General features: G+C 43.0%; 1 protein-coding gene across 7 annotated transcripts in view; it reads right to left on the reverse strand.

Annotated features, from left to right (window-relative positions):
* LOC147905695 (uncharacterized) overlaps positions 1-21,877 on the reverse strand; it is a 122,489-nt gene that overhangs the window by 59,475 nt on the left and 41,137 nt on the right. For all 7 annotated transcript variants that reach the window (XR_015541743.1, XR_015541745.1, XR_015541744.1 and 4 more), the window contains one exon: positions 16,215-16,297. Coding sequence is in view for 4 of the 7 variants with exons in the window: in XM_087381275.1 (XP_087237401.1) it covers positions 16,215-16,297 (83 nt within the window). In the remaining 3 variants the exon portion in view is untranslated. The remainder of the gene's footprint in view (positions 1-16,214; positions 16,298-21,877) is intronic.

The raw sequence follows: 21,877 nt of genomic DNA on the forward strand, positions 1-21,877 counted from the left end.
CTTTAAAGTCACCTTGCAGGGTCTTCTTGCAGGTGCATTTTGCAAGGATAGCCATTGTTTCGTAGATCTGTTGGAAGAGAAATTTAGGGCAAATTCTCTTGCTTTGCAAGCTTTGCAAATAAATCTGCAAATTTGGGGCTTTTGCAAGCAAATTGCAAAATTTGGGGCTTTCAGTAAATTTGCCCTCTTTCGGTTGCAATTTCCTGCAAGAATTTGGGGCTTTTGGCATTTAGATGCAATTTTGCAGTGTACAAGCTGTTTGGCATCTTTGTAGGCAATTTTGGACTCAGTTTGAGTGACATTGCAGACATTTGGCATTTTTGCAGTATTATTTTGGCAGTTTTTGGGTTGTGCATCTGAAATCCCAGGAAGAGATATTTCTTGTCACATTTGCTGCATTTTGTTTTCTTTGCCAGTTGTGGCCCAAAACAATCCCAATGAAGTATTTGGCATCCTCACATATGAGGATAAGCTGGATGGTACCAATTACTCTTTATGGTACGCAATATTTTAGTTGGCAAACATTTGTGGGATTATGTCTGATACGCGAAAATCTGCTTGCTCCTAAACTCTTACGTTGAATCACGGGTGCAGGCACATTCAATAACCTCCCAGCCAACCTCGGTGGTAGCAAGCTCTCCTATATCCAAATCAGTTGTTACGTGAAGCTCCTGCCTACTAAATTCCACCAAGCCCCAAAATTCCCCAGATGGATCTAGTATGCCACATGTCTTCTTTCTAGGGTCCCTCCTTAATGCATCATTTACCCCTCTCTTGGGATATCATTAAAACCATTTGCCCCTAGGCACATTTAATGCATTTAGGTCCCTTAGCCTTAGATCCACCTAGTCTAGTGCCATGTCACCCTCACCAAGGACCTTGACCTTTATTCCTTTTTGATCATTTACATGAAGCCCAAACAAATATAATACAAACATTGATTCTTTAAAGGAAAATGCCGACTGACCCTTCCGAGGTCATGTTACCTCGACTTGAGCGTAACATTCCTTCCCTCTTCAGGCATCAACGTCCTCGATGATAAAGTCTCAGAACACTCTCCATACCTGGTATACGGATTCCCAGGTAGCTTCTGATAGAGGTAGACCATGCCATGCAACCAACACTGTGGGTATCTTCCGATTGCGCACTTGCATTGTTCCTCGGTCCAGGATTCCTGTTGGTTTGCATCTTGCATTATCCTCTATCTCCTGAAACAAAACAACACCCTCGATTAGTGAGTCACCTGTATGCAAAAATTTCTTTAAACGAGAAACATGAAACACTGGGTGCATCTTACAACCCTGTAACAATTCTAATTTATAGGCTACCTTGCCTATTCATTTTAGAATTAACCATGGCCCACAATATCGAGGTGATAATTTAGCACACTCTTATGCAGTCAAAGACTTAGAGTGCGAAGGAACTCTGAGAAAAACATTTTCTCCTTCCTTAAATTCTCTAGCAGATCAATTTTCATCCGCATACACCTTAGCTCTATCCATAGCTTGGCGGATGTTAGCTCTCGCAAGTGCTAGCATCTCCCGCATCTGAGATCATTCTGATTAGGTACTACTACCGTGCCATTTCTTTTCAGCATACCATCCCGCAATGCCACTTGCATCGGTTTCAAGGAAAAACAGTCTCTGGGGATCAACTATTTTTAACACCGGTTCTGAGACCACAGCTTGTTTTATGATGTTAAAACTTTCCTGTTGATTCTGTCCCCATATAAAAGGTACTTTATCTGAGGTCAGATCAGTCAATGGCGATACTATTTCGGAATATCCTTTGATATGCGTTCAATAAAATTGGACAAATCCCAAGAATGATCGCAAAGCGGTTAAACTCTCTGGGATTGGCCAAGTCAGTATCGCAGCACTTTCTTTGGATCCATTTCTACCCCCTGAGGAGTAATTATGAATCCTAAGTATTCAAGTCTTACCATACATAGTATAGTTTTCTTTGTATTTACATAAAGACTGGCTTTCCTCAAAGTACTGAACACTATTCTTAAGTGTTCATGATGCTCAGTAATACTTTCAGTAATGCTCAATAATGCGGACGTAGTAAGTCGTTCATAAGCATGACGAATGTAGCTGGAGCATTGGTAAGTCCAAAGGGCATTACCAAAAACTCATAATGTCCAAACCTGCTTCTAAACGCGGTTTTATGCACATCCTCGGCTCTAATACGGATCTGATGGTAGCCACATTTGAGATCTATCTTACTAAAAATTACGGCCCCATGTAATGCATCTAGCAAATCATCGATCCGAGCCATCGGATACCTGTGCTTACTAGTGATATTATTCAATGCTTTGTAATCTATACAGAGGCGAAAAGTATCATCGTTCTTCTTCTTTAATATCAATGGCGAAGCAAAAGGTGAGAAACTTAGTTCAATCTGCCCCAACTTGAGGTATTCTTCCAGTTGTCTTCGCACCTCCGCCTCTTCAGTAAAACTCAACCTATAGGGAGGTCTATTTACAGGTTCTGCCCCCGGGATTAGTTCAATCTTATGTTGAACATTCCGCTCTGGAGGTAACCCATAAGGTAGCTCATCCCTAAAACAATCAGAGCACTCTTCTGCTATTTGATCAGCCAGCTTGGCCATCTCTCCATTCTGAGCAACATCAGTGCTAGCCGAAGAATCATCAATCGGCTCTACCGATGCTGTACAAAGAAACAAAAACTCTTCTTGAGCTTTTCGATCCCTTTCACCTCGTAAGACATACAACACATCATTCATCTTGAATTGATAAATGTGCTTTTTCCAATCTATGGCTGGATTCTTCCTAGAATGCCAAGCCTTACCCAAGGCTATGTCTACATGAGCAAGCTTAGTCATTTCAAAATCAAGCTTCTCAGCAAAGTCCTGAATTCGAAGCTCCAACTGGGTAACCCTTTAGTCCCATACTTAAGTTGAACTTCCATCTGCCATTCTGACTGTATATGCATAGTCAGATGGGCTAGTCTTTAGTTTCAGCCTCTTTACAAGCTTGGAGTTAATTACATTGTGCGTTGACGCTGAGTCTGACAACACAATGACATCATGATTAGCTACTTGCCCTTTCATCTTAATTAACTCCGTATCATTGAAGGCTGTATACCCCGTTGCTGTGGGCTTTGACAGGATATTATTAGGTGCACTAGTTACTAACTTAGCAATAGACACACATAACAAAAAAGGTACTGACCTTTGAGAAGATCCCGCTAGCTGAATCTGCATCTGTTCTGCTCTGGGACTTCCCTCCATTTCTACGTCGCATTTTGAGACCACCATCTCAGTCATCCGACGATCTTTGTTTCGTGGAGAATCTTTCCACTGATGAGGCTGAAGGCAACCAAAACACAAGTCTTCTCTCCTCGCTTTTTCCCTTTGCTCTTCGTTCAAAGAAGACTTCAACCAAGCCCGGGCTGCCATTGGTATTACTTTTCTTTTCATTCCAATGGTGGTACTTGATTTAGGAGTCTCAACTGGTTTCGCCTGCTTGGCTTGACCACTAGGCTGTGAGGCACTCCCTTTGCTAATCCACTTCTTCTTAAACCCAGTTTTCTTCAGGTACCTATACTGAGTCCCAACCTACACAAACCCACTTGGTCTCTTCCCTTTTGCATCCTCATAGTTCAGGGCTATGGCTATTGCTTCATCTAGCGTGTTCGCATACTTAGCCCGAACTTTGATCTTTATCCGATCATTCAATCCAAAGATAAAATCTTTTACTTGGATTGACTGAGGTAGGGGTTCATCAACCTTCATTATACTTTCTCTAAACTTATCAGTGTATTCCGCCACTGATAAATTTCTCTGCCGAAGGTTTCGATACTGATCCCAAGCTCGGGATGCTTCTTCAGGAGGTAGGAAGTGTTTTCTAAATTCCTTTTTAAACCCCTCCCAAGTAGTGGATGCTACTCCATCTTTCTGCTGTTTTATCCACCACCTATCCGCTGCCTCATTAAACATATGGGTGGCCTCGCGGATTTTCTTCATATCATTCCTGATTTCACAAATGGCGAAGGCCTCGTCCCATTTGTGTAACCAGGTCTCAATGATATCGGAACTACGGTTAGACATCCGACCAGAATACTTTTCTGGCCTATAATTGGCAATATTAGGCACCTTAGCCCTCCTAGGCTCGACCGTACGAACACTGGACTCCGGTTCCATCGGCGATTTACCTTTCTCCTCACGAGATGGTCTAGCAGACATACTATGCACCATTTTCTTGAGCTTAGACTGCCCTACATTTGTTTGTAACTATTGCGCTAAAATCTGTTACAAGGCATCCTCTAACATTGCGATTTTGCCAGACAGTGTATGACCTGCTGGGCGCGACACCTGCGGGGTCGGCCAGACTCCCGACTCTACGGGATCCATCCTAGAAGAAGCTTCTTCTACTTGCATTAGGTCAATGGGTGTGTGTTTAGAAAAATTAAAAAAATAATAATAATAATAAAACACCGCTTGAAACTGTAATTACAAATCACAAGTCCAACTTCCAAATGTATAGCTAACCAGGCATATATCACACTGTAACCAAACCCGCTTTTCCCTATACTAGGGAAACTCCTGCAATCCTCCTCAAGCCCGTCCAAAGGCATAATTTTTTTCCCAATCCAGCTCACACACCTCGAAACATATACCCATGCAGGTGACGGGATATCTCCAAGCGCACGTAGCAATCCCTTTGATCTTTCTGCTTCCACTCCGCGTAGCAGTTTCCCATCACGACGCTTGATTCGACCAACGCTCTGATACCAAATGATACGCGAAAATCTGCTTGCTCCTAAACTCTTACGTCAAATCACGGGTGCATGCACATTCAATAACCTCCCAGCCAACCTCGGTGGTAGCAAGATCTCCTATATCCAAATCAATTGTTACGTGAAGCTCCTGCCTACTAAATTCCACCAAGCCCCAAAATTCCCTAGATGGATCTCGTATGCCACATGTCTTCTTTCTAGGGTCCCTCCTTAATGCATCATTTACCCCTCTCTTGGGATATCATTAAAACCATTTGCCCCTAGGCACATTTAATGCATTTAGGTCCCTTAGCCTTAGATCCACCTAGTCTAGTGCCATGTCACCCTCACCAAGGACCTTGACCTTTATTCCTTTTTTATCATTTACATGAAGCCCAAACAAATATAATACAAACATTGATCCTTTAAAGAAAAATGCCGACTGACCCTTCCAAGGTCATGTTACCTCGACTTGAGCGTAACAATGTCATTGGGGATGAGACACGGCCAGCGGTTGCACTTGTCACTCCTCCTCAACAAGGTGGAGGAAGGGATAGAGGACAAGCTTAGGGTGCAGGACAAGTGCTAGGTGCAGTGGTGCCTCCCACACAAGAACAGAAAAGGTGGGATTCACGTGATGCACAAGCACTTTCAGTCTTCTCTCTTTTTGTCAAAAGGTTTATTATACCGCACATTCGGTCATGCAAGACCTCAAAGGCAGCTTGGGATATTTTGGAGAGTATGTTTGCGGCCCACAATGATGCCAGGGTATCTTTCTTGAAGAGAGAGTTGACTCATATTCATATGGATGAGGGTGACTCTATGTCTGAACACCTAACTAAATTTCAGGATTTCTAAGAGCAATTGTTCAATATTGATGAGATCACTCCAGATTGAGAGATGGTTACTACCACTTTGAATTCTCTTCCTGAGTCTTATCTTGGTTTTCATACCTCATTGAACTTGTCTTTGAGGGGAGGTGGCAACCCTCTCACGTTTCATGAGTTGATAGGGCTTTTGTTGCAGGAAGAACATGGCTTCACGGGGCTGCTGAGTATGCCATGCTTTCGAAATTCAAGTCTCTCCTCCTCCTCCTCTCCCCTCTCCTCTCCTCAAGTCGCTAGAGTGACACTAATGGACGGCATTTGCATGCATTGCTCTCCAAAACTAAGAATGATGCAGAGAAGCCCATGAAAAAGGGCGTTTTGTCATTATTGTAAGAAGCCGGGTCACTACATAGGAGAGTGCAAGAAAAGAATTGCCAAAGTAAAGAAAAAGGATTCAAGTATGGCTGTCACAGATTCAGCTCCTCGTGCACATGATGGTGGTGATGCTTCAGCCAACTTAGTGGAGGAAGACTATGCCTTTTTTACTTGCATTTCTTTTGATTTTCACGTGGCTGCCCCGGATACTACAGCCACATCTGAGAGTGACTCTTATGCTTTTCTGACTTGCAGTTATGATCCTTCTAAGGATGCATGCACTTTCAATGTCAATGAGACATTGAACAATTGGTACTTTGATAGTGGTGCCACCAAACATATCGTTTCCAGGAAGTGTTTGTTTGATTCTCTGCATCCATCACCCGCTGGAAAAAGGGTGTCTTGTGCAAATGATTCTTCTTATTCAGTTTGTGGTATTGGTGAGATTCGCTAGAAAAAGGGTGTCTTGTGCAAATGATTCTTCTTATTCAGTTTGTGGTATTGGTGAGATTGTACTTACAGCCACAGATGGCACAAATTTCAGAATTCATGATGTGCTTTATGTACTTGGAATCAAGAAGAATTTGCTTTCAGTGTCCTCTCTCAATAAAAGAGGATTTCAGGTTGTCTTTGAAGATAACAAGTGTGCAGATCAAGATAGAGAAGATGATTATGCCTTGAGACTATCTGGCATGCTGTTTTGTGGTCTTTTTCAGCTTGATATTTTTGAGAAAAGATCAGATAATGCAATTGCAGTTTCTACTCCCATTGTTGCTATGCAGAATGCGGAGTTGTGGCATGCCAGATATAGACATATGAGTTATGGCATCTTGATGCCACTTCAAAAACACTCTATGGTTGATGCTTTGCCTCCCTTGGAGTCACCTCGCCCTCATGCCTGTGAAGGGTGCATACTTGGGAAGATGCACAGGTTTCCCTTCAAGAAGGATGGTGCAGTAAGGGCTTTTTGGTGATTGGTTGGCATGTGCTCCACTGACTGTTGACTGAGTGTTTGTTTTTGGAAGGATTCTGCATGGGCTTGGATTCGCCTTCGCCCTCCCATCTTACCTTTTGCCAAAGCCACCTTCTCTTCCCCTCTGGCTAGTGATCAAGCCTTTGCTGCCCAACATAAACACAAAGGAAAAGGCAAGGTTTCAGCTGGTAAACCCCCTCATTCACATGCTGATCATTCTCATGGTGCCTCTTCTTTGGGGGATAACAAAAAGAAGACGAGATGTAACTATTGCAGAAAACCTGGGCATGATATCTCTAAATGCAGGAAGAGAATTGCATCTGAAAAGAAGAAGAAAGAGTCTAGTCTTGCAGTATTTGGTTCTCATAGTGTAGACGATCGACATGAGTCAACTAATTTTGCACAAGACCAACATTGGGATTTCTTGGTTACATGTCAGTATAATCCTGATGTTCATGATGCCTGCATGGCAATTTCTGATGTTCATGATGCTTGGTTCTTTGATAGTGGTGCTAGCAAGCACATTACTCCTGCAGGAAGTTATTCAGCTCACTAGAGCATACATCTAAGGGAGGGAGTGTCACATGTGCCAATAATGCATCATATACCGTGAAAGGTGTTGGGCAAGTTGCTCTTACTTCTGTTTCTGATAGTCTTGTCACTCTAGAGAATGTGCTTTATGTCCCAGGCATTCGCAAGAACCTCATTTCTATTTCAGCCATAGCTACATGTGGCTATCATGTTCTTTTTGATGGTGTTCAGTGTGCAGTGTATGATGCTACACATGTCTTAACCATGGTCTTAACTGACACATTGACTAGAGGTTTGTATAGACTTAATGCTTATGATAGATGTTTGGATGATGCTGCACTTGCAGATGCACATGCCTTTGCTCTTGATTCTTCTACCATGGCAGACATCCATTTGTGGCATGAGAGGTTTGGACACCTCAACTTTCCCAAGGATGGGAGAGTTGGTGCTTCACGCAAGCTTTATCTGGTTCATAGTGATGTTTGTGGATCCTTGGTGTGGATGACATGCTTGTGACTCGGACACATGCTAAGGAAATTGCAGATTTTAAGCTTGCATAAGACAATTGCTATGTCTGATCTTGGTCTTTTGCACTACTATCTGGGCATCCAATTTGCTAGCAGTGAGGGGGGCATTTTGATGTCATAATCCAAGTAAATTGGACAAATTTTGCAGCGTTTTCAGTTTGAGGATTGCAAGCTACTATCCACACCATTAGAGCTTGGTTTTCACTTCTCTTCTGAGGATGGCAACGGTGCATGTCACTCTCTACCGAGACCTGATTTACAGTATGCTGTCTCACAATTGAGTAGATATATGCACCATCCCTCTACGCACCATTGGCATGCTGTGAAGCGTGTCTTATGGTATCTCAAAGGCACTGAACATTTGGGCCTTCTTTATGAGGCTGATACTTCACTTGTTATGCATGGATTCACTGATAGTGATTGGGCTGCCTGTTCGGACTCCAATGGCTCCAACTGCAGGAGAACGGGAAGTCTCCTTGAGGAGAAATATCCCAAGATAGTATGACTCCTTGAGCTTTACACTCTCTTGACTTGATGATGGAGGATATTGCAACGCTGCCTTGGGTGTCCGTTGTGGTAAAAAAAGCAATGCAGTTAGTGACTTATATCACTCGTAAGCCACATGCACTATATACCTAGATTAATCCAGGAACATTCCCAAACTCATCCTCTAAAAACACAACATAGTGCAGTTTCAATCTCACGATAGTCACTCATAAGATTGAAAACCATAAACTCCATCATGCATAGCACTCGTAAGCCACATGCACTAGCCCTATTTAGAAGGGAGTGCACGTGGGAGCTTGTGAGACCCTCGAAGACATGCTTTGGCTGCACTTTCTTGGTTCTTAGTAGGTATGAAATTTGAATCATGAATCATCATTCAAATTTTCATTCATCAAATTATCGATTGTTTAAATTTGTTTATAATTCTTTCTTGGAAATTTCTTATTCACCAAGGACTCACAAAGGGCTTAATTTTCATAGGCTAGTTAAGACCAAAGAGAGCCTTCGGCGAATGATGACCAGTCCAGATTGGTTGGACTGCAATGACTCAATATTGCCTGCTGGACAGAATGTGGGAATTGTCTTCGATAATCAGTGTTGGCAGCCCTTTGCATTTAGATGTCCATAGAGCCCTTGTACTTTGTGCTTCGACTCTTCGACCACGAGGATTGTACTATGGGACTGCTATATGAGTTTATGCTGAGGCTCCGAAAAGCCACGGAGGATTGCCCTATCCTCGAGAAGAGGAGGTAAAAACAAAAGTCTTGTAGCTTACCCTTATTACTTAATATTAAGTCATGATTCCTCTAAGCCCTTAGCTCTAAGTTCTAACTTGAATTCTGTTGGTAAACCCTACATTTTCAGAAAAGATGACATATAAGGGATTTGGAGGAAGAGATGGGATTAGTTTCATAGGCCGATCCACACTGTTGCACATATTCTCCATCCCTTGTGGAAGGAGCTTGCTAAATGGAATGATTGCGTGCTTGTGAGCGAATGGACCCAGTACTTGGAGAAAGTATGCAAGCCATCGGTCCAAAATAGGTAAGCCTTGAGGTGATTTAAAAATCTAGATTTAAGTTAGTAAGTTACTGCAGCCTGCAGTAGTCTAATTGCTTTATATTATCTAATTATTTATATTGTCTTTTTTGTATTGCAAATTGCAATAGAATTAAAGATCGTATAGTGGAGGTTCGCAATGACACGGGTCGCTTCTCCCGTGCAATTCAAGGAAAGAGACAACTGGTTGTTGGCTCTTAATTAGTGAAAGAAATTTGGGATTTTGAATCCCTCATTGCAGACCCTAGCTCTTCGCATCCTCTCACAGAATTGCACATCAGGTCCATCTGAAAGAACATGGAGTATACGTGCAGACATACACACTAGGAAGAGAAACAAGAAACTTCTTAATTGCTTAGTCAATAAGTTTAGACTGGCAGTTAAATTTTGACCATTATGATCGGACATGTCATGTCCAAGATTTATGCATCAGTGCTTAATTCTGAGGTTAGCCAATTCGTAGAGATGCAGGGACCTGGGAGCAAATGGACAGGCTGGAATCCGACGTGATCATGGGACCATGGATCACATTCTCACACTTAAGTGTATCATTGAGGAGGCGACGACACGGAAACAGAGGGTTTATTGCTGCTTTGTGGACTTTCGCAAAGCTTTCGATACGGTTCCGAAAGTCTACCTCATCAAGCGTCTGCAGGACTTGAGTTATGACCAAAAGATCACTTGAACTGTCATGGCACTTTATGAGAGGGTCTCAGGCAGAGTTCAGATAAGGTCTGGACGGACAAATGAGATCACAAGTACTATTGGGGTCAAGCAAGGGTGTCCTTTATCACCAACCTTGTTTGGCCTATACATTGATGAGCTTGAGACACTTATGCAAACAACGAGGGGGGGGGGGGTGGATGCTCTCTCGCCGGCACTCTAATTCAGATCTTGTTATATGGAGATGACGTGGCACTCTTATCTTCCTCAGCAAAGGGTCTCTAGAGACACCTAGATGCACTACAGTCCTTTTGTGATTCCCATGATTTGAAGGTCAACCTTGGTAAAACCAAGGTCATGATCTTCACACCTCCCAAGCTGCTATGCACCAGGAGCAGTTCACTTTCGACGGGTTGCTGAGTCAGGTTGTTTCGTCATATACATATCTAGGGGTTCTCTTCTCTAGACCTATCTTTACTATAAGACCGGCGATGCAGGCCCGACTGAGTAGAGGATACACTTCATTGGCTAGATTAGAGAGGCAATGCTTCCGCTCACATTTTCAGGACCCTCGGACCAAGGGCTTTCTTTTTGACTCCTTGGTCCGTCCAACAGGGATGTATGGCAGCCCTAGTTGGGGGGCGGATCTATCAGATATAGAGTGGGCTTGAGTGGAGCGCGTACAGGTTCTCATGCTATCACGGATGATTCACAATAAGCCGTCATTCCTCACCAGATCATTCTGGCTGAGTTTGGGTCATCTCCACTACAGCTTGATGCAACATTTCAGATTATCACCTACCTATATCGGGCCAGAGGGTACGGAGATTGCACTTCTGGATGCAGCAAATTACCATGGCCAGCATTGTCCTCCTCTATGGCACTATCAGCAGCAAGTGATTAAAGATGTTGGTTTGTACGCAAAGAGAGATGGTTTGAGCGACTGGGACTCCACATGGATAGACTCCCCCCTTTCTAGTATAGCATTGACGCGCCTTTTCCCCCTCTTGTCTCATGAGGTCAACCAGGTCATTCGTGAGGATCTTTTGCAACTACACACATTCAGGACCTAGTTGGGATTGAGCGAGCTTCCAGTGAAGCTCAGCTTCTACAGAGATCATTGTTTACATATCACAGCGGAGGGTTTTATCGACCCACTAGGATATACGCAGATCAACCTATCCCACTCACTGAGGATCTCTATTAGGTAGTTTCGGGTCTCTTCACATAGACTTCACATTGAGAGTAGCAGGGCTGAGGGTTTGCCCAGGGAGAGGCCCACATGCACATTATGTGACATCCAAGAGATTGAGCCAGAGGAGCATTTCATTTTTAGATGCCCAGTATACTATGAGATCTAAGGACGCTTCTATTGCCTCTTCAGAGATAGTTCTGGAATATTGTCCCGCTTTCTCTCCTTTCCAGACCAAATATGCTTAGCCGCCTTTGATCATAGAGACATGAGCATACCTCCTTGACAGACTCTTCACAGAGTTCGATCACTGAGTTCTTTCGACCAGACCATGCGCGCTCCCACACTACGAGGCCCCGCCATGATCGTGACATAGAGCCAGTGACACGATAGCTCAGACAAAGGATTGATGCACAGATTACGCTTGGGGATATTTATTCTCTGTTCAGAGTTGTAGCCCTTATCAGATGTAGAGCTAGGAGACGACATAGGACCACGTCCGCGGACAGCTGCCGGCACTCTATCTCTGACTTTATGCCCTCTCTACCTCATCCCCCTCGACGCTCTGATGATGAGGACTTAGTGTTGTGTAGGTGATCATCATTCTGACATGACTATGTAAGCACTCAGCACTTATCATTTTGACATGACTATGTAGCACTCAGCACTTATCATTTGCATTCTGCATTGGAGTGGATGCTCGTTTAGTAGCTCCACCCACACAGCTTGTTTGTATCAAGATTTTTCACAGTCTCATAGACCCATCGGTCTTTCGAAGACTTTAATAAACTTTCTTTCTTTCTTAAGTTGTGAGAATTGACTTCTTTGTCCTTTATAAATTATGTCGCGTTGAGCGTGGAGCAGCTCAATAGGTTGTTGTTTGTAAATGCGAACCTATGTCTGCTTGAGACGTGCAGGTCTGCAAATGGTACTGGCAACCTTGAGTAGAAATCGGAGCAAGTTATACCGACAAGATAAAGCTGAAACCTGTCGAAATGTCTACCATCTAGCGAAATTGAGAGAATGACGATGCCTATGAATTCTTGCAAAGGATACACTTTGATTCTGACGTCAGACACGTTCGATGGCTTGAGCTCGTGCACCACGAGTAACTACTGTAGAAAGAAAGAAAGAAAGTAACGTTCGATGGCTCGAGCTCTTGCACCACGAGTAACTATGGTACTACTGCAGAAAGAAAGAAAGAAAGTCTATTAACGTCCACGGAAGACAAAGAAGTCTATGGGACAACATGAGAAACCAACTAGTACATCAGCTTTGGGAGGGCACAGGGCAGCTCCCAAGGGGTGCAAAGGCAGCTCCATTTATTTAAAGTACCTACGTGGTAAACCTAGATAAAACATACATATATATATATATAGCTGGCCATACATCGGTTTAGGACTGAGAGTCTTTTGGCTTTGATTTAAACTCTTTAATGAGTGCTACTCTTTCACGATAGACTGCCCATTTACCGTCCTTTCTGGCAGCCTGAACCTTTGCTAATTCCTTTGCCTTATCCTTTAGTTGACCTTTTGTGAGTTCTTCAACTATCCATATCTTAGTCCCTTTCAGCTTGTGAGATTGTCGTAGTACTTTTTTACGTATGTCTCGTGAGTTGAATGTAATGATAGCAATGAGCATGACCATTACACCGAGTGATCTGGACTACTCAAGCCTCACCATCATCATCAGGATTGTCATCCGTGTCAGCTGTCGAATCAATAGTAGGCATGGCTGCTTTGACATGTGCAAAGGTATCACTGAATTATTCATCTTCTTTATGCCATCCATCTGGAAGCCCCCCAAATCTCACTTTCAAAGCATTATCCTTTCTAGCTGCATGTTCTTTCATTTCTTCTTGAATATCAACTTTGTTGACCTTTGCATCAAACTCCACAATCACTTCTTGCTTGGCTGTCTGCACTTTAGTTTGAACAAGATTCTTAACTGCAAAGACTAGTTGGGGTAGGGGGGAAGCATTGCATGACTTTATAACCTCGTCAATGACTTCCTCCTTACCAGGTCCTTCCAAAACTTGGATTCTAGTTATGGCATCTGCCAGCTACATCCACAGCTCTCTCACTTGATCCTGTAAGAAGCAAATCTATTCATGATACCCAATAATGGGTCGGTCAAAAAGACCGCCTTATCCATAGATATGTGCATACGGGGAAGGCGTCCTAGTTGCAACAGTGGCGTATCGGGCTATGCTATTGGAAGTTGCTGGAGTAAAGGGTGATTTTGAAGAGGAGGGTAGGCTAGGCCATTCTTTACTGGCCATATCTCTTGTTACCCTTTGGCTGAGCTAACCCCCTAGTTGAGCTGGGGATTACCCAACTAGGGGTTCCTAATTCACGAGCCTACCTACAACCCTGCTGGTAACACTGTCTACGAGTGAGGGGGGTGCGGGAGGAGCAGACGGGAGCTACGGGAGGAGCAGGCGGAAGGGCTAATGGAGCTACGAGAGGAGCAAACATGAGAAATGGGAGAGGAGCAGATGAAGAGCTACTAAAGTGACGGGGCATAAGCGACGGATATCAGATGGAAACAACGGGAAGCAACGGATCAGCAATGGGATCAGCGACGACGAGCAACGATTAGCGATGACGGATCAACGAGAGCAACGATGATGGGATCAGCAATGATGACAATGACGGGATCAGCGACGACGACCTCGCGACGCGATCAACGATGAGTGATGACGACAGGATCAACGAAGAGAGAGAGAGAGAGAGAGAGAGAGAGAGAGAGAGAGAGAGAGAGAGAGAGAGAGAGCATACAGAGACACCCACGGCCACAGAATCATTCCAGGGTCCTTCTCAGATTCGTGGTTATCAACGTCAAGCATGAGCCTCACAAGGGAGCCAAGGATCACATGTATCTGTTTCTGCATGGTCATCCCGAGGACATCGAGGCAAAGATGAGGTAGAGCAGGAGGAGGAGGCATTCGAAGACACCACGGACTCAGAGGACTTAGATCAGTTGCGAGCCACAGGTTGGTTCAAGGGTGATACTTCCTCTTCCTCTCAGAGGATGCTGATTCATCTGCTGATCACAGTGATGAGGCAGCAAATTTTGGAGAGGAGCCAGAAGAGCCCTAGGCTCCCCTAGCTCTAGGGACTAGAGTGTAGGCTGTAGCAGCTAGCTTGTATCTTGCTGCCTATAGGCCTTCGAGTCTTGGACCTTGGTTTTATATTTTATGTATACAGCTGTCAATATAACATTATGACATCAGACATGTTACATGTATTACGTTTTGTTGACTTTTGTATCGATGATTGACTCTTGAGTCTTGAGCAACGATCCATGGACCATCTTTCACAATGCGTAACCTTCAAAGTTTAAACTTTAAACTTCAAATGGGCATTAAAAATTAAAATTTAAAGTTTAAAGTTTAAACTTGAACTTTGAAGATGAATGAATCGTGATGAAATTTGAATTTTGATTTTGAATTATAAAGCTTACTGTTTAAAATATGGACCATGGAATATGCATGTACTGTGCAGCATAATGTACTTGCAACCACTAAGATCTATTTCGGGACTCGGATGTAAAATTCTATAGCATTTCTAAAAATATCTATAGCCTATTATTATCTGCAGAAGATATAGCCTAGGCCCTACTATCTGCAGAATTTTACATGTAGATGTAAAATTCTGTAAAAATATATGTAAAATACATATTTTAGGCGTTTCTAGTCGAAATGCCTGTACAATTCTAGAAACGTTTCTTGTGACACTGGTCCTATGGAGCACTTTTTCTGATCCTGTGGAGGGTTTGAGACGGGATGTGGATGCCTTTGTTAGAACATGCATCATCTGCTAGAAGGTCAAGTTTGACTAGCAGAAGACACCTGGATTGTTGCAGCCATTGCGAATCCGAGGAGAGCATTGCAATGGATTTTATATTTGATCTTCCTAGGACACCTGCTCAGCAGGGCAGAAGTTGGGCATTGATGCCTGAGGAAATGTGGAATGCTCTGAGTTCAGAAGGATTGGTAACCATTGTGTAATCCTATTAAGGGACTTCTAAGTAATAAAGAGATACCGAAAGGGGCGCCAAGGGTTTGGAGGCAATCTGTGTCCTTGTAATTGAGCAGGAGCACTCTAGCTCCCAATCTGTATTTACTATATTTGCTGAGTATTGTTAATGTGAAAGCATTGGCTAGCTAGTTAGTCTACTACCACTCTCTTGTTAACCTTGAGACCGGTTTCACTTTTCATCTCAAAAGGTTCACAATCTATGAAATAAGTGGAGTCCTCCAAATCTTCCATCATTTTCTGTGACAACAACCTTTTCTAGCTCAATGTAGCATGTTAGTCATAGGCATCACTATCTTGCAACAGAAACAATAGTAGAACCTTGCCAATCTAAGAGGGAAAACCTTGGCATTGGCCTTTAATGAATTGCAATTATCGCATTTATTTTCCCTTCTTGCAGTAGAAACAACAGTAAAATACTGCCAATCTAAGAAAAAAATTATATGGCATTGGCTAATCATAATTGCAATTATCTTTCTCAAGTCCAAACAAGCTCAAAACAAAAATCATGTCTTGAACTAGTTTTCCCTATTCACAAGAAATCCATTATTCCATTAAAAACAGACCAACCTTTATTTTTCCTTATTTGATGAGCATGTTGTTCATCCGAACATTTGAATATAATCAAATAATGAAAAAACCAAGGGGCAATGACATACATGCAGCTTGCTCACCTGAATGATGCTCAATTAAAATCACTATATCCTATTCATGCATGAAATATGTTCCACCAGTTTAGTAGTTTCATCGTTTGATATGCAACAAAAAGACTACAAACCTCATATCGCAAGCGTTCTGGCCATGGTTCTGCAAAAGCCCTCTTGAAACCTCCTTTTATGTCCTCTGTAGACAAGTTTACACCTATAACAAGACAAGTCTCAGTATCCATAAACTACACTAAGTAAGAACTTTGCATTCTCTTAATAATTCGTATGTCTTCCACAAGAAAAGGAAGAATCACCCCAAGAATTCTTGAAGATAAAACAGTCCATGAAGACATCCAGCATACAAACTTCTCGGCACATAAGCGATGATTGGCAAAGCTATATTGTATATGCTGTCACAAAGATTGTGTCAAGTATACAAAAATCTGTAGGGAACTCGACTAAATTCCAAGAAAATATGACGATAAATATGTCGCTATCTACTATTTGGCCATTACCGTTTTCCACTGAGTTAAAGCTTTATGAAGTCTTTTTCACAACCATATGGCTAGCCATGGGTGAGGAATGCATGTCATAAAAAAGGAACTTCAGTTATGTAATGTTGTGGACTAAGAAAGTAATGCCCTAAACCATAACAGCCCATTGTTCAAATTAGACTAGGACGATTTTGACACCCCCCCCAAAAAAAAAGATCGTTCAAACCGATCAGTCCACAAGTCTGAAGATACTATTGCTGTATCTGAATGCTACATGCACTCTTATTGCGTGTATATGATCCTTGTAGACAAAAGAGAGTAAATCATGTGCATGCCTAACTCCTAGGTCGAGGGTCATCTGGCAGTGCAATGATAGGCCATGTGCGGGACATCCAGGTGTCGAGAGACATGATCCCATTAAAAGCATGTTCATGGATATATGAGCTCGGATATACCATTAGGCAGATGGGAGAGCACTTCCATCAACTTTACAGCTGATCAACCTACGATGGAAGGTGGATATCATAATATCCTTGTGGTGGTTGACTGATTTACCAAGATGGCTCATTTTATTCCAACTAGGGAGTCTTTTAGTGCCCCGAAAGTTGCAGATTGGTCCATTAATCATATATTATGTGTGCATGGAAAACATAGACCTTAGTGCTAGACAAGGATACTAGACTTACCAGTTGTTTTTGGACTGTAGTGTTTGATGCACTGAGGACTAAGTTGGGAATGAGTAGTGGGGATTGCCGGGAGATGAATGGGTTGTGGAACAAGAGGTTACCATTGTTGCATTTTACCAGAAAACATTCCTCTACAGGAATGAGACCATTTGAGTTGAACTAAGGCTTTAGACTAGCAAATCCAACTACAGTTGGGAATTGCCTAGTGCGACAAACTATGTTGTTCAGATGAGTAGATGCGAGCACTTGTGAGAGCTAATATCCACCAAGCTATGGATAGGGCTAAGACATATGCCGATGAACATATATATTTTAGAGAGTTTAAGAAAAGTTTTTCTCACTATTCCCTCACACTTCAAGTCTTTGACTACAAGAGAGTATGTTAAGTTATCACCCTGATATTGTGGGGCTGTGGTTAGTTCTAAAAAGAATAGGAGAGGCAGCCTATAGGTTGGAATTACCACGGTTGTAAGGCATAGTTACCACGGAAAGGCGTTCCGACATCTAGAATGCTGTTCCAGAACCAGAACGGGCCCGAAAAGTCCCCAACATTTTATTTACTTATTTTGCTCTTTGAAAGTTTCAGCTGGGTATTTTAGAGCTTATATAGAAAGTTCAAAGCTGTAAAATGTTAGTTTCCTTCATTTTCTAGCATAGTATCATGTCATATGATGAAGTGTTGTGTATGATGTGGCATTCTAGTTCTCGTTCCCCCGTTCCCCCTTCCCGGAAAGTTCCCGTTCCGACACCCGGAGGCAATCTTTCTGGATTCGCTCCGCCTTACGGCTAACTTTCGAAACGTTCCCGTTCCCTGGTAACTATGTTGTAAGGCGCACCCAGTGTTTCATGTTTCTCCTTTAAAATAGTTTTGGCACCCAAATGACTCACTAATCAAGGGTATTGTTTTGTTTCAGGCGATAGAGGATAATGAGGCGCAAACCAACAAGAATCCTAGACCGAGGAACAATGCAAGTACGTAATCAGAAGATACCCACGGTATTGGTTGCATTGCATGGTTTGCCAATATCAGAGGCAACTTGGGAATCTGTATACTACATGCAGAGAGCACACCTGTTAGAAATGAAATCCCTACAGAGGGTATCCCATGGAGCAGAAGACTGATAGAGCGTCCCAAGGAATTACACGCGGAAAAATCAAACTTCTTTACTTGTAATGTACTTCACAACCATAGATGTCTGTGCAAGCTAGAAAATAGATAGAGATCCAAGAGAGATATAGCACCAACAAAAGTATATTTCCATCCAAAAATGGATACAATAAACAAGGGGCCTCAGTCCCACCAAACCATGGTCCTCAGTCCTTACCAAAATCTATGCTACTATCACCTTGGCTGTAAAACACTGATGAATGTGCTTTCTCTCTCGTAGAAAATTTACTGCAAACACTCTCTCTCTCCCTCTCTTTGCAAACACACTACGGCCCAGGACAATCGTTAGGCTGGACCCCCCCAAAGGTTTTTATTACTTGAGAGAAAACTGAGTACATGAGTTCAGTGTAGAGCTGTTGTTACAAAAATCCAAAACGTGAAGTAATTACATGAGCTCTCAGGCTCTCTTTCTTGGCAACATGCCACTTCCTAACTAAAAACTAGTTACATGCCACTAAAGGGCAATTTCTGGAGTCCTCGAAGCACTTGGTCACGCGAACGTCCTCCTAGATGCTTGTCAGGCTCCATAGCACTTGGTTTTTCAGTTTTGTTTTATTTGCTTTGCTGCATTGGGCTTGCACCCACTAGACATCAATCCCACTTGATACCTGCAATTAACAACTAAAACCCATTAATGGTTAGCGCTTTTGCATGCAATTAGACCATACACTAATCCTAGTCACTTGTGGGCGCTCCCACTGAACAAAACATAAAACACAATTCTTAGCCGACCGAGGTCAACCCTCTTGGTAGTAATTAAGGGGCTTGACCATCAGTCAGAGCACCTTAACATTGGCCAAGTCTCTCCAACAGAAGTTACCGCACGTTGGTTAACGAGGTTAACCCTCTTGGCGTGAGCCAAGTCTCGTTGACCGAAGTTAACACTCTCTGACCGAAGTCAGCACTTTAATTGCTTGGTTAACCGTGGTTAACCATCTTGGCCAAAGCCAGATCTTCCTAACTAAGGTTAGGCTTACTTAACCGAGATTAAGTATCTTTGACCAAAGTCAAGACTTTGACCAAATGAAAGTAACTCTTTGAACATAACTAAATAAAAGAAGAACTCATTAATTATGACCAATAAATGGTCAACTTATGCTTTGACTTTGGAATATTTACAGCCTGGTGACATCCCCTCGGCTTCTATTCAGTTGACCTCAACTGAAAAGCTTCTTTGTAAACATCCAAAAGCTGTGGATGACCAAACAACATGCATGTCTTCATCCATCCACTTGGCATCGAATGCTGAATAATTATTGAACTTTACAAGATATCTGTAGAATTCCTTGCCTTGAGGGCCTTTGCGTACAGTATGGTACACAATCTACTCTGGCTGAAGGACCTCCTCTAGCTCATCTACTTTTGGTGGATCCTCTGTTACTGGCTCAATAGGCTCTGGCCCCTCGAATTTCTTTAGAAGACTCACATGAAAAGCATTGTGAATACTCCAATGCTCTGGCAATGCCAACATGTATGTAACTTCATTTATTTCTTCTGTAACCCTGAAAGGGTCATAGTAGCTGGGAGATAACTTTGCATACACTTTCTGTTTACCTTTAAACTTGCAGAGCCTAGCTTTCTCGAACTTCAAAAGTACCCAACCTGTAACCAACCTTTGACCAACAAAGGGTAGTGTAATTGACTCTATTATCTCACAAATCTGAAATACAGCCAACTTGCACCATTGCCATTGCCCACAAACAAAACTTAGAGCATATAACTTCACAGCATAGCATCACTGAACCATTAAGACAAGGGAGGCTAGAATGCAGGGACTCAAAAGCATGAAAAGTGACACCTGTTGGCCCCAACACTTAGTGCCCCTTGCGGTATTTATTTAATTACTGGTTAGCTCAAATACAAGGGACTCCCTTCAAGAGCTCACCCGCAGGTGCAACCCAGTACAACACCAACCCGTGGCTGTGCCAGTGATCAACTCCCAATGCTATTCTCTTGGTTCCCTTCAATAGCCATGCATAACACAAGTAGAACAACCTGACAACATGCCAAGCAATGCATTCACATATATCCAAGCCATTACTGAGCACAAGGCTTGCCACTGCACCCCCAGGAAGAGAGTATCACAACCAGTGCCCCAATCCTCTCCCGAGCCAATGGCAAGGCATCCAACCTTGCAGAATCTCAATAAGAATGATAGTAGCATAGAGTAGAAAGAGAAGATAAGAATCCAGCCAACAGAAAGAGCCTGTTTCAGCCCAAAAAATCCCCAGAAGTTGGTTGAACAGCAAACTGCAGACATCAAACTCTGGTAGGAGGGAGCTGCCTATGAGTGACTTCAAGCACCAGAAAAGATCAAGAAAGAGAGGGTTCAGCAAGCTGAAACAGATCCCCCATGATTGGGCCCACCAGAATGGAGATTCCAGCCCACCAACACCTCAATTCTCAGTGCGCCTTGCACAAGACAGGAGCAAGAAGAGAGGCGTCCAAGAATATGGGCTCAAATTCAAGAAAGGACGACTTTTGTCGCGAAGAAAGTCGAGAAAATCTCTAGCAACAGAGAGCACCAAGAGGAGGACAACTGTCGCGAAGAAAGCTCGAAAATCGACTTCAGCCAGCAAGAGGGAGGCTGCAAAAATCCGCCATCTTCAAAATAAGGGACTTCTGGTAGGGGTGAAGACACAAAACAGCATGGAAAGGAAAGGAAGGGCTCCACGGGCTTCCAGGGGTGACACCTAGGTGCCACAAGGCAAGCAGAGAGGCCACACTAGCTCCACACACAGACACAAGCAAAATGAGGTGTGGGAATTTAATGCCCTAGGGGGATCAATGACCCTAATGCTTGGGAACCAATGACCCTAGTTTGTAGGATCTCTAGGGGGTCAATTTTTAAAGGATGATGCCCACTGAACCAAACCATGACCCTAATGCTTGGGAACCGATGACCCTAGTTTGTAGGATCTCTAGGGGGTCAATTTTTAAAGGATGACCCCACTGAACCAAACCAATGACCTTAGAAATTGAAACCACTCTAATAGCACTAGGAGTTGCACTTATTGCACATGAAATCATAGGTACCTTTTGGGCATTAACCAAGGCCCCTAGCTTGGTACCCTAGGCTAAATTTAGTGACATTTAGTTTGGACACTTCACCACCACCACCACGTCCTCGTGACATACCTCCCTCTTGAAACAGCAAACTATCTTGTTTGCTGTCCCAAAATTACAGCAAATAGAAAAGAGTGTCACAATAGGCATAAACAGCCCATAATCCATAGTACAACATCACATGAAGTACCAAAAATACAATGTACATACAACAGGATTGCAGATCCATCCGTATGGCAGTGTATCAACCAACTGGAGTGTCATGATCACTCATCATAGAAGTCTCACGGCAGAAACATTGTCAGCATCAGTGCCTCGGGTGAAACCGTAGTGTCACCAAGCGACCTCTAGATATCCTATGAACCTGTCTGCACTGTGGG

This window comes from Dipteris shenzhenensis, chromosome 1 (assembly GCF_047967505.1).
Source record: "Dipteris shenzhenensis isolate YYH24624 ecotype China chromosome 1, Dip_SZ_1.0, whole genome shotgun sequence".
In the NCBI taxonomy this organism is placed as follows: domain Eukaryota; kingdom Viridiplantae; phylum Streptophyta; class Polypodiopsida; order Gleicheniales; family Dipteridaceae; genus Dipteris; species Dipteris shenzhenensis.